This window comes from Dendrobates tinctorius, unplaced genomic scaffold, assembly GCF_039654945.1.
Source record: "Dendrobates tinctorius isolate UK_male_01 unplaced genomic scaffold, ASM3965494v1 ptg000089l, whole genome shotgun sequence".
In the NCBI taxonomy this organism is placed as follows: Eukaryota; Metazoa; Chordata; class Amphibia; order Anura; family Dendrobatidae; genus Dendrobates; species Dendrobates tinctorius.
The window spans coordinates 9,605,671-9,618,472 of NW_027361757.1; the positions used below are offsets into that span (position 1 = coordinate 9,605,671).

Here is a 12,802-nt window from a genome sequence, read left to right on the forward strand (position 1 = left end):
GTTGCATATGGCTCAACCATATTCATGAATTGCTTTATTCTGGCTTCCTAAAAAAAAGGAAGACCGTATAGCTATCATGTATCCTAGAAATTCATAGATTCATAGACTAAGGTTATACTATTATAGTCATAGTAAATCCAACATTCTGCACCTATTTGGTTATCTGAATATTTCATTGCAATATTCTTTAAATGATCACTGAACTGAGCATATGCCGATATGACAATGATTAAACGTCTCAGTATCATCCATGGCAATGTCATATACTTTTCTAATTGGTAAATTAGTATATGATTGGGTCCCATTTTCCAAATTAAATCCAAACCTCCTGGACAGATCTCATCTAGCCCTCACTACCCCAAGGAAATTCAAAGCTCCTAGTCATTTAAAATACCCATCAATCAAATGGAAGATTTTGGGCTGACTCATTACAAGGAGTATGTTAGAAAATCAGAACTTGGCCAATTGTTTAAATTAGGTTTTTTTATTAAATGTATTTTGTAATGGAATTATTTTTTTTTCGTATAACTTATCTATATTAAAAAAAATCTGAAATCTTGTAATTTTCATAATATCCTCTAGGCGTTATGCTATATACTTCCACTTCCTGTTTTGTACAGAAGACTTTTCAACAGTCCCATTATAATCACTGGCAGGACTGCAATGAAAGAAAACTCTTTTATATAGAGTGTATACTACAGAATCCACCATTCTCAGAAAGAGATGTTACAGCTCCCCTACTCTCCCTTCCTTCACAATGCACACATTAGAGTATGGCCATTAAATTCTCCAATACAATTCAGCAACGTCTGAGTCAATCTATTGCTTTAAATATAACTACAGGAATTAGGAGTTTTAAATGAGGTCTAGTGACCAGTATGAAAATTTTAATTTTTTTTTATTCCTTTTTAAATATAAAAGAAAATAAAAATGAAAAAAAAAAAATTCTGATTTAAACAATATGTAATTTTCTGATGGTGCATTCCCTTTAATATATACCATGAAATTAAATGCCACTAGGGTGATCAGATTCACCCTCCGTATTCCCATCTACATCTAATCTAGTGGTCCTGGACTAATCTCATTCAGTCTACTCCCCACCAATGATATCTAAAGCTCCTGGCTGGTCTTTTCTTATATTTCATATGCCCCTAAAGAGGCACAGATCCAGCAGAAAATCAGTGGAAGACGGGTTGGGAATATGGGGTTGATCGACTATCTAAAAGGACCACGCTAGGCACTGAACCTCCAATGGCTGTGGTGAGATATGACTAAATATTATTATCCTAATGACATGCCAATTTTAAAAACTTTGCATGTGGATCTAGAACGAAGAACGTACCATTCACTTGTTTTCCTCCTGGATTTGTTGTGTTATTCTGCTTTGAATTCTCATGAAGCAGTTGGAACCAATCCCGTAAACGGTCCCCAAGATCCGCTAAATCCTGGCCAGTACATGTTTCTCCTGAAGAAGGCAAAGACATGCACACAATATCATGGTACCACAAATGGAACCTTAAAACCAATCATTAAATACAAGACTATATCTATTTTTATTAGATGGGCTTCTAAACAAAACTTCCACTCTGTTCATGGAATATCGAGCTCCGTGCCATGCTTCTAAACAGACCCAAGACGGGCAGGCAGAAAAATCCTCTGGAAACTTCACCTTACATGAATCCTATACAACATGTCTGGAGACTATGTCTGATGGTGCAGTCAGATGATGAAAAACCTTGTTCTTTAGGGATTCCAACTGTACTTTTTGTTTTCTAGACAGTTTATCGAAAAGAATCACGGACTGACATTATTTTTTACGGACACATCGGAAAACCATAATAAATCATAAAGATAATCAGTGAAACATGTCTGCAGCCAATAATTCTGATATGAAGACATCAGCTGCATTCACTGTGAACTGTAAAACTATGAGAATTACAGTCAATTTAATCTATATAAGCTTCAAAAAATGATGGACGCTTTAAAAAAAATGTTATGGACAGAGCAAAAAACTGCCTGGAGTTTTTAGATGGAAAGAAACCTGAATTGTCTTTTGTCCATCAGTATCCACTGCCACCAATATTCACTGAGGCTAGTCATTTCCCATTGTGATTATTGTAACCTTATAATCTTGTAACATTCCTCTTTCTACTAGAACTAATCCCAGGCATGGAATTCTGCTAATAGTACTTTGTAGGGGCTATAAAACTATTTGCAGGGCAATCAGGGCAGGGCTGTTTGTGAGGCCATCATACTGTGATAATATTTGGAGGGCTATTTGTGGAGTCATCATACTCGATGGAGTGCTACTTGGAGAGCCATCATACTATTTGCAGGGCTATGTAGGATGCATCATACTATATGAAGATTTATGTGAGGGCTATCATGCTATTTGGGGGGCATCATAATATTTTTAGGGCTATTTGGGGGTCTTCATACTATCTGGATTGATATGTGAGGGTCATCATACTATTTGGAGTGGCATCATGCTATGTGCAGCCCATCATACTATTTTAAGCGCTATGTGGGGGTCTCATGCAACTTGGAGGGCTTCATACTATTTGCAGAACTATGTAGGATGCATCACACTATTTGGAGTGTTACGTCAGGGCCATTATACTCTTTTGTGGGCCATCATATTATTTTTTATGGCTATTTGGGGGTCATCATACTATTTGGAGTGCTATGTGCAGGCCATCATACTATTTTAAGTGCTATGTGGGGGTCTCATGCTACTTGGGAGCCATAATTCTATTTGCAGGGATATGTGGGGGGGGTCATCATACTATTTGGAGTGCTATGTGCAGGTCATCATACTATTTGGAGTGCTATGTGCAGGCCATCATACTATTTTAAGTGCTATGTGGGGGTCTCATGCTACTTGGGAGCTATAATTCTATTTGCAGGGATATGTGGGGGGAGGCATTATACTATTTGAAGTGATATGTGGGGGCCATCATGCTATGTGCAGGCCATCATACTATTTTAAGTGCTACGTGTGTGTCTCATGCTAGTTTGGGTGTATCTTGCTAGTTGGGGGGTCATCATACTATTTGCAGGGTTAAGTGAGGCCATCATGCTATGTTCAGTGCTATTTGAGGGCACCATACTATTTGGAGTGATGTTTGGTAGCCATTGTGCTACTTGAGGGCCATAATACTATTTGCAGGGCTATATGGGGGGCATCACACTATTTGGGTGGCTTCATACTATTTGGAAGGCTATGTGGGGGCCATTATACTATTTAGAGGCCTGTGGGGGGGCAATTTTACTGTTTGGAGGGCTGTGTGGTGGCCATTATAATATTTAGAGGGCTGTGTGGGGGCCAATTATACTGCCTGGAGCTGTGTGTGGGCCAATTATTCTGTGTGCAGGGCTGTGTGGAGTTCATTATACTGTGTGGAGGATGGTGTGGGAACCATTATTCTGTCAAGAGGGTCACGTGGGGGGCATTATACTGTTTGGAGGGCTGAGTGATGGCCATTATAATATTTAGAGGGCTTTGTGGGGGCCAATTATTCTGTTTGGAGAGCTGTGTGGGGGGCCAATTATACTGTGGGCACGTTTGTGTTGGGTCCATTATGCTGTGTGGAGGGTAGTATAGGGACCAATACTCTGTCTAGAAGACTATATGAGGGTCATTATATCGTGTGCAGACCATTGTACAGTGTGGAGGGTTGTGTCAGAGCCACTATACTGTATTAAAGGCCACCATACTCTATGGAGGGATGTGTGGGAGTCATCATATTGTATAGAGGCTGTGTCTGGGCCATCATACTGTGTGCAGGGGACTATGGGGACCATCTTATTATGTTGGGGTCACTGTAGGGGCATCATACTTTGCAGGGGCTACTGTAGGGTCATCATAATGTGCGAGTGGAGGGTATTGTGGAGGAATTCACTGTGGTGGTATCTTACTGTGTTGTGGGGCACATTTATTAGCATCAGGCGGTGAAAGGGGTATCTTAGTGTGTGGGAATACTAAGAGGCTTTAAGAGAGACAAAATTACTTTGTAAGGTGTGCAAAGTTGTGGAATCTGCTCTTTTATGAGCCCACTGAATATATTTTTTTTTTTTGGGGGGGGGGGAGTAATTAGGATTTTTCTTATAGGGCCCCATGATTTCTATGTATGCTCCTGATCCCAGTCCAGATTTTTACGCGATTTCCAATGCTCCAACTAAACCACTTGCCTTCCATCATACGTTCTGCCTGTGGTGTTTTTCGATTCTAGTAAAATACTTGTGTAGCCTGGAGTTAGGAACCCCGCTTTCTATCTCAACTACTAGAGTTATGGTCAATGCTTTGATACAGTGCTAGTTTTTTCTTCTTTTTTTTTTAAAGCACATCGCCAGCATTTTTTTTATATTGCAGCGCTGGAGTGGTGCCACTTATGTAAGTTCCCTGCCCCTAGTATTATACTCAACAGCCACCGTCTTCATGTGTTTTTACGACTGCTCCGGTCGTCTTCTGCAGGTTGTGACCTACCGGATCCCTCCAGTGTTTGCTGAGCGATCCAGAGGTCACAACTCAGTGTAAGTCTATGATGGACAGAACGAGGCCGGAACGATGCTCTCATAGACTTACCTTGAGAATTTGTGACCGTTACCTCTGACGTCCGGTGAGTTAAAAGTTGTGGTCACAAGATGGCAGATAGGGACGGGAGCGGTGCCAGGAAGAATTGAAGAGCGGCTGATAAGTATAATATTGGGTGCAGGTACCTTTTTGTTGGTAGTACCACTCCAGCACTGAAATAAAAAAAATGCTGGCGTGGTGCTTTAATAAAATAGCTGTGCTTCTGTGCCTACAATGAAGTTATGATAAATATTTCAGAGGGTTACAGATGTAGCAGAAGAGCTTTACCTTGCTTGCTGATGTCCACAGTGGTGGAGGTCGTCGTTGTGGGAGTGTTTTCTGTTTGGCATGGGCAAGAGCCTTGGCATCTAACAGTCAGTTGTTTGCTACTAAGACATGCCTGCTGCTCCAGCTTACACTAATAAAGGAGAAAGAATCATGATCAGAAGGCTGCAATGCCAATCCCTACAGACAAATGTGGGAACTTGCCGGCAGCTATTTCTAACAACCTGACTTGCTTTTGAACCAGCAATTGGAAGTGCAGATTTCAATATCATTCCCAGAAGGTGCAGAGCTGTACAATATCATCACTCCATGGTCACTAGCTGGAATAATACATTCTAGCAATATTATAATGGTGGCAATAGAAGTTTGCACACATCTTAGTATGTATAAGGATATATGTCTTGGACATACAGTGGGTACGGAAAGTATTCAGACCCCTTTAAATTTTTCACTCTTTGTTTCATTGCAGCCATTTGGTAAATTCAAAAAAGTTTTTTTTTTTCTCATTAATGTACACTAGGGTGACCGGATCTCATATGGGGGGGAAAAAATGTCAGAATCTTGTTCGTCTGGACCCCACAAAACGATTCCCCTTTCCAGATATTGAGATAGCCAAAATTTGAGCTCGATCAAACGACGTTAACCCGTGCCGCTCGTCGCTCAAAGTTTGAAAAAATCCAAATTGAGGTATTTTAAGATTTAGGTATTTTGCATAGTCTGTTAGACTATAAAGAATGTGACAACAACATTGCAGAAATAGCCCTGACCAAATTTTCGAACCATTTGTGGTATTTGAATGCAGAGTTGGTGGGATTATCGTTTTTTGATCCCACCATTACAGACAATGAAAAGTTGTTAATGGCTAATAAATTGCTCAGTAGCACAGATGAACCATCAGAGCACGCTAACCTACATGAGTTGATAATTTTACATAGTTATCTAATCTATTCTAGAGCTTTTGTTAAAGTAGTTTTTGAAACGTCAGAATATAATGCTCGGCATTTGCTTACAACTTGCAGGACATATTGCTTTTGTTCTTCATCTTTTGTCAGAAGGTCGTTAAAGTCGGTGACTTCCTACCTCTTTTAATTTTTCTTTCCTAACTTTTGGATTTACAACCCTAGCGTGCTCTGATGGTTCATCTGTGCTACTGAGCAATTTATTAGCCATTAACAACTTTTCATTGTCTGTAATGGTGGGATCAAAAAACGATAATCCCACCAACTCTGCATTCAAATACCACAAATGGTTCGAAAATTTGGTCAGGGCTATTTCTGCAATGTTGTTGTCACATTCTTTATAGTCTAACAGACTATGCAAAATACCTAAATCTTAAAATACCTCAATTTGGATTTTTTCAAACTTTGAGCGACGAGCGGCACGGGTTAACGTCATTTGATCGAGCTCAAATTTTGGCTATCTCAATATCTGGAAAGGGGAATCGTTTTGTGGGGTCCAGACGGACAAAATTCCGACATCGATTTTTTGCGGTCACCCTAATGTACACTCTGCACCCCATCTTGACTGAAAAAAATAGAGATGTAGAAATTTTCGCAAATGTATTAAAAAATGAAAACTGAAATATCACATGGTCATAAGTATTCAGACCCTTTGCACAGATACTCATATTTAAGTCATGCTGTCCATTTCCTTGTGATCCTCCTTGAGATGGTTCTACTCCTTCATTGGACTCCAGCTGTGTTTAAATAAGCTGATAGGACTTGATTTATAAAGGCACACACCTGTCTATATAAGACCTCACAGTGCATGTCAGACCAAATGAGAATCATGAGGTCAAAAGAACTGGCCAAGGAGCTCAGAGACAGAATGAGACAGAATGAGACAGAATTGTGGCAAGGCACAGATCTGGACAAGGTTAAAAAAGAATTTCTGCAGTACTGAAGGGTCCTCAGAGCACAGTGGCCTCCATAATCCTTAAATGGAAGAAGTTTAGGACCACTAGAAGTCTTCCTAGACCTGGCCGTCCAGCCAAACTGAGCAATCGTGGGTGAAGAGCCTTGGTCAGAGAGGTAAAAAAGAACCCCAAGATCACTGTGGCTGAGCTTCACAGATGCAGTAGGGAGATGGGAGAAAGTTCCACAAAGTCAACTATCACCTCAGCCCTCCACCAGTCAGGCCTTTATGGCAGAGTGGCCCGACGGAAGCCTCTCCTCAGTGCCAGACATATGAAAGCCCACATAGAGTTTGCTAAAAAACACATGAAGGACTAACAGACTATGAGAAATAAGATTCTCTTGTCTGATGAGATGAAGATAAAACTTTTTGGTGATAATTCTAAGCAGTATGTGAGGAGATAACCAGGCACTTTTCATCACCTGCCCAATACAATCTCAACAGTGAAACATGGTGGTGGCAGCATCATTCTATGGGGGTGTTTTTCAGCTGCAGGGACACAACGACTAGTTGTCATTGAAGGAAACATGAATGCGGTCAAGTACAGAGATATCCTGGATGAAAACCTCTTCTAGAGTGCTCCGGACCTTAGACTTGGCCAAAGGTTCACCTTCCAACAAGGCAATAACCAACCCTAGGCACACAGCTAAAATAACAAAGGAGTGGCTTCAGAACAACTCTGTGACTATTCTTGACTGGCCCAGCCAGAGCCCTAACCTAAACCCAACTGAGCATCTCTGGAGACATCTGAAAATGGCTGTCCACCAACGTTCACCATCCAACCTGATGGAACTGGAGAGGATCTGCAAGGAAGAATGGCAGCGGATCCCCAAATCCATGTGTGAAAAACTTGTTGAATCACTCCAAAGAAGATTCATGGCTCTACTGGCTGAGAAGGGTGCTGCTACTCAATACTGAGTGAAGGGTCTGAATACTTATGACCATGTGATATTTCAGTCTTTCTTTTTTAATAAATTTGCAAAAATGTCTACATTTGTTTTTTTTCAGTCAAGATGGGCTGTAGAGTGCACATTATTGAGGAAAAAAAAGAATTTTTTTTTAATTTACCAAATGACTGCAATGAAACAAAAAGTGAAAAATGTAAACTGGTCTGAATACTTTCCGTACCCACTGTAATATTAATTTGCACCCATGTATATGTGCAACTTATAAGCCACACTTCTGTTCAAACTAGTCTTATACTATTTTTAAGTATTTATTGGCTACTGAAATATCTAATATTTTTGGTTCTCATAAAATAGTTTCCTATCACAATTCTTTTTGACATATACAGTAGATATCTGATCTGTGGTGGCTCCATCCTAGGTGGAGAGGGACCAATGCATCCATCATCACGCTCAGTTATAGTATATGGATATAGAAGAATAAAAACAACCTCGTTCATTTAGCTGCCCTTATATAGATTTTAAAGGGATTTCCCAATTTTTAAAAAGCGATGACATGTAAAGTAATGATATGTAATCCCTTTATGATCAGTTGAGATCTGATCTCTTAAATCCCCTCGGTTCCTTAAAGGGAATATGTCTCCAGGTTTCTGCCAACTAATCTGAGAGCAGCATGATGCAGATGTAGAGACCCTGATTCCAGTGATGTGTCACTTACTGGGCTGCTTGTTGTAGTTTTCATAAAATCACTGTTTTTTAGCATGAGATTATCACTAGAGGACTAGCAGGTAGTCCTCCATATTCATGAGCTCCCCCACCACTGATTGGCAGCTGTGAACACTGTTCATGGGCAGAGAGATGCCAATCAGTGATGAGGGCAGGGATATACAGAGCTCAACATTCAGATAACATCTGCAGCAGATAAAACAGTGAGAGAATTTTTATCAAAACTACAGCATGCAGAGCAGCAAGTGACACATCACTGGAATCAGGGTCTCTCCCTCTACATTTTGCTGCTCTTAGACGGGTTAGCAAAAACCTGGTGACAGATTCTCTTTAGGAAAGGAAACAATACAGTGTTCCCCTCACTGTTTGTGGCTGCATTACAGATTACTATACTTTTGGGCTGGAAGCAGAAAAAGGAGAGTAAGGGACACCAGACCAGAGCCCCATTAATTCTCAGGATTAGATGCCTTTGCAGAGGTCGGACTGCCACTGATCATAAAGTGCTGCAAGTTGCCCCAAATTTCCCTAACTCCATAGCTCTAGAAATGAATATGCTATGTAGCCAATTCCCACATCCCCTTTATTTAATATTAATCCACTGGTCAGTATCATATCTACTATGAAGACGTCTTCTCTCTAGAAATGCGATCACTTCTCACCACGGAGCTGTACGTGTGTCCATCAGAACCACAGACTGATGCCGGCTGAGTGACATGGCATGGTTTGCAAAGGTTATCTTTGTTCCCCTGGAGTTTGACATTGGGTTGTTTAATTCTGGGGAAGACAAAAATGGCAATAAAAAATGAAATATTGTGGAACTAACTATTGGTATCAAGATTGAAGGCCAAAAACATTTCACTTGTAGCCCAAAGCATAGCAGAGATATCCATGTCTGTGTACGAGCAGTGTCCTTAGAGCAGTCTGTATGGATACAGTGTATCAGCACACAGCTTTCATCTACAGGAAAGCTTCACAGATGGTGCGGATGAGGGACGCTAGTTAGCAGCTGTCAGGTGGCACACTGCTGGAATGTAGAATGCACGAGGAGGAATTATATTAACGTACAATCAAATAATTCATGGATAAAGAAAACTCTTACTTCCATCTGATCGTTTTTTTTGCCTGCACTTCATGAGTAGTATTAAAAGTCAGATTCAGTCGTGAGCATCGATCACCGGCCATGTAAGGGCAACATGCTTAGAGGAGGCTTCCTAGACAGCTCTGGAATATCCACCAGTACCCATCTGCTGAGAGAGGGTCCCTGCCGCCCAGTCTGGAATTAAAGAGGTTGTCCACTACTTTAGCATTGATGACCTATCCTTAGGAGAGGTCAACAATGTCTGATCGGCCGGGGTCCAACACCCCGCACCTCTGACAATCAGCTGTTATTGGTGTTGGCGGCAGAAGTACTTACTTGTGGAGCTGGCTGTCTTCTCACAATGGCCTCCGCGGGGTCCTACACATCCACCTCCTATTGATATGAATAGGAGGCAAATGGGTAGTACCAAGCCTCGACCACTATCAGAAGACAGCCAGCTCCGCTCTTGAGTATTTCTGGCCAAAGGCCACCGACACCGATGACAACTGGTCAGCAGATGGGCTGAGTGTTGGACCCTGGCCGATCAGACATTGATGACCCATCCTAGGGCTAGGTCATTAATACTAAAGTAGTGGACAACCTTTTTAAGTAAACAGCAGAGTGCTGTAGACCACCTCTACTTCCAAAACAGATCTAACCCCCCACATGAAAGAATAACTATTGTTTTAATACTTATTTTAAAAATCAATAGATCACATGAAAAGAAGAGATGTTGTAATGTACAGTATCTTATTATGGAAATGTGTTTCTTTCTCCTCCTAGACAATTGTTTCACTTTCAATTTATGGGTGAAAGCTGTACAGTCTGTATTCAGAGAACATGACTTTCTCATTATTAAAGTAAGAGAAGAAAGTTGTTGCTCATTAAGTTGAATGAAGGTGGAGACAGAGGTAAACACAGACATTTGGTTTGAGGGAAAGATGGTGCATCAGACAAGTTAATATTTCCTTTTACTTCAGATGGCTTATATTGATTTGCTGGCATTGTTACTGTAATACACAAAAGTTAATCAGTCATAGATACACAGATGATTAAAGTGAATCTGTCAGCAGGTTTTTGCTATGTAATCTTGAGAAAGCAGGAGATAGGAGCTGAGACACAGATTTCAAAGATGTGTCACTTATTAGGCTGTGCGCTGTTGCTTACTTACACCAGGACATTATCACTGCTGGACTTGAGTACCTGTGAGCATTTATCTGACCACACCCCCTCCTCTGATAAGTCACTCACTACCAATGGACAATGTACATAGAGAGCCTGGGATGAGCGGGGTTAGCTTTCTGAGCTCTGCTACTTGCTACATCTTAAAACTTTGATTGTGTCACAACTGCTGCACTCAGTAAACTAAGTGATACATGGTCAGAAGCAGGGTCTCTACCTCTACACCTTGGTGCTCTCAGGTGAGGAAGCAAAAATCTGGTGACAGATTCCCTTTAAAGATGGAAACAGTTCTGAAATGATTCCTGGTATGATTTTTTTTTTACATAACAGAAACCTGACATTTTAATGGAGGTGTGTAGACTTTTCATACCCACTGTACCTATTGATTAGTAAATCACAATAATGGTTCCTTTTAATACCTTCCCGCCACACCTAATCTTCATTTTTGTGTTCTCGTTTTTATGTTCCCCTTTTTTCAATAACTATGACTTTTTTAATATTTCTGTCCACATAGCCATATAAGGGCTTCATTTTTGCATGACGACTTGTTTTTTTGAATCACCCCATTCATTTTACCATATAATGTACTAGAAAACAGGAAAAAAATCCAAGTGCCATGAATTGCTAAAAAAAACACAATTTTGACATTTGTTTTTGGATTTGGTTTTAACAGTGTTCTTTGTATAGTAATATTGATCAGGCATCGTGATTCTTCAGGTCAGTACAAGTACAGAGATGCCTCATTTCGCAAGCTTTTTTAAATTATTGAAATGAAGAAAAAAAATAGAAAATTTGCAAGAAAAAATATTTTGTCTTGTGTTGCCATTTTCTGAGACCTGTAACATTTTCATTTTTCAGTTGCAAAGACCAGTGACAATTCATTACATGGGGAGGAAAGGATATGCCAGCTGATAAATAGGAAAGAGTTCTTTACAGTTAAAGCAGTCAGACTATGGAATGGCTCCCCATGCCAAGATGTAGTAACTGTAGACAATATATCCACATTTGAAGGGCTGGACGCTTTTCACATAATAAATGTCACTGTGGGTTAACAATCAGAAAGAGAAGGTATAATAGATTGAGGAGGTTGAATTTGATGGAACCCTGTCTTTTTGAAACCTACCGTATATACTTAAGTGTAAGCAGAGTTTTTCAGCAAATTTTTTTTATCCTGAAAACGCCCCCCTCGGCTTATACTCGAGTGAGGTGTCCAGAACATGGAGGGGGAGGGGCAGCGGCGGAGCATCTGTTTACAGGAGGCAGAAGCCGGCTGCTGGGGCTAACTCCTGTGCCCGCAGCTAAAGAGAAATGAATATTTCTGGCAATGAATACTCATTTCTCTGGAATAGCAGGAACAGTGTCAGCTGCAGCAGCCAGCTTCCTGCAGCTGCCGGGTGCTCACGTGTGCCGCTACTTAAGACAAATGAATATTCACCTCTCTCCACTCCCATGGGCGTGGAGAGAGGTGAATATTTATCTTAAGTAGCGGTACATGTGTCCGCCCGGCGGCTGACACTGTGCCCACTACTTAATACTCACTGCCCTCCACGCACATAGTTCCGGCATGGGGATCAGTGAGTATTCCAGCAGCTGTGCTTTGCTTGTGAACAGTGCATGACGTCCCTGCCATGCGCTGCTTACAAGCATAAAACAGTTGCTGGCACTGGAACAAGATGCTGTGAGGGAAGGCAGGAAGGTAAGTGTAATGGTTTTTTTTTTATGTTTCTTGATGGGGGTCAATCATACCAGGATAAGGATGGGGTCATGCATGCAAAGGATAGGGATGGAGCCATGCATACAAGGATAGAGATGGAGCCATGCATACAAGGATAGAGATGGAGCCATGCATACAAGGATAGGGTTAGAGCCATGCATACAAGGATAGGGATGGAGCCATGCATACCAGGACAGGAATGAGGAGCCATGCATACCAGGACAGGAATGAGGAGCCAGGCATACCAGGATAAGGATGGGGTCATGCATGCAAAGGATAGGGATGGAGCCATGCATTCAAGGATAGGGATGGAGCCATACATACCAGGATAGGGATGAGGAGCCATGCATACCAGGACAGGAATGAGGAGCCAGGAATACCAGGATAGGGATGAGGAGCCAGGCATACCAGGATAGGGATGAGGA

The 12,802-nt window shown here is 41.2% G+C and overlaps 1 protein-coding gene across 1 annotated transcript in view; it reads right to left on the reverse strand.

Annotated features, from left to right (window-relative positions):
* The window catches only part of SPOCK2 (SPARC (osteonectin), cwcv and kazal like domains proteoglycan 2), a 240,746-nt gene that overhangs the window by 17,610 nt on the left and 210,334 nt on the right, over nt 1-12,802 (reverse strand). The window contains exons 4-6 of the mRNA XM_073585799.1: nt 9,063-9,177; nt 4,862-4,991; nt 1,343-1,465 (exon numbers count right to left, since the gene is read on the reverse strand). Of these exons, the coding sequence (XP_073441900.1) occupies nt 1,343-1,465; nt 4,862-4,991; nt 9,063-9,177 (368 nt within the window). The remainder of the gene's footprint in view (nt 1-1,342; nt 1,466-4,861; nt 4,992-9,062; nt 9,178-12,802) is intronic.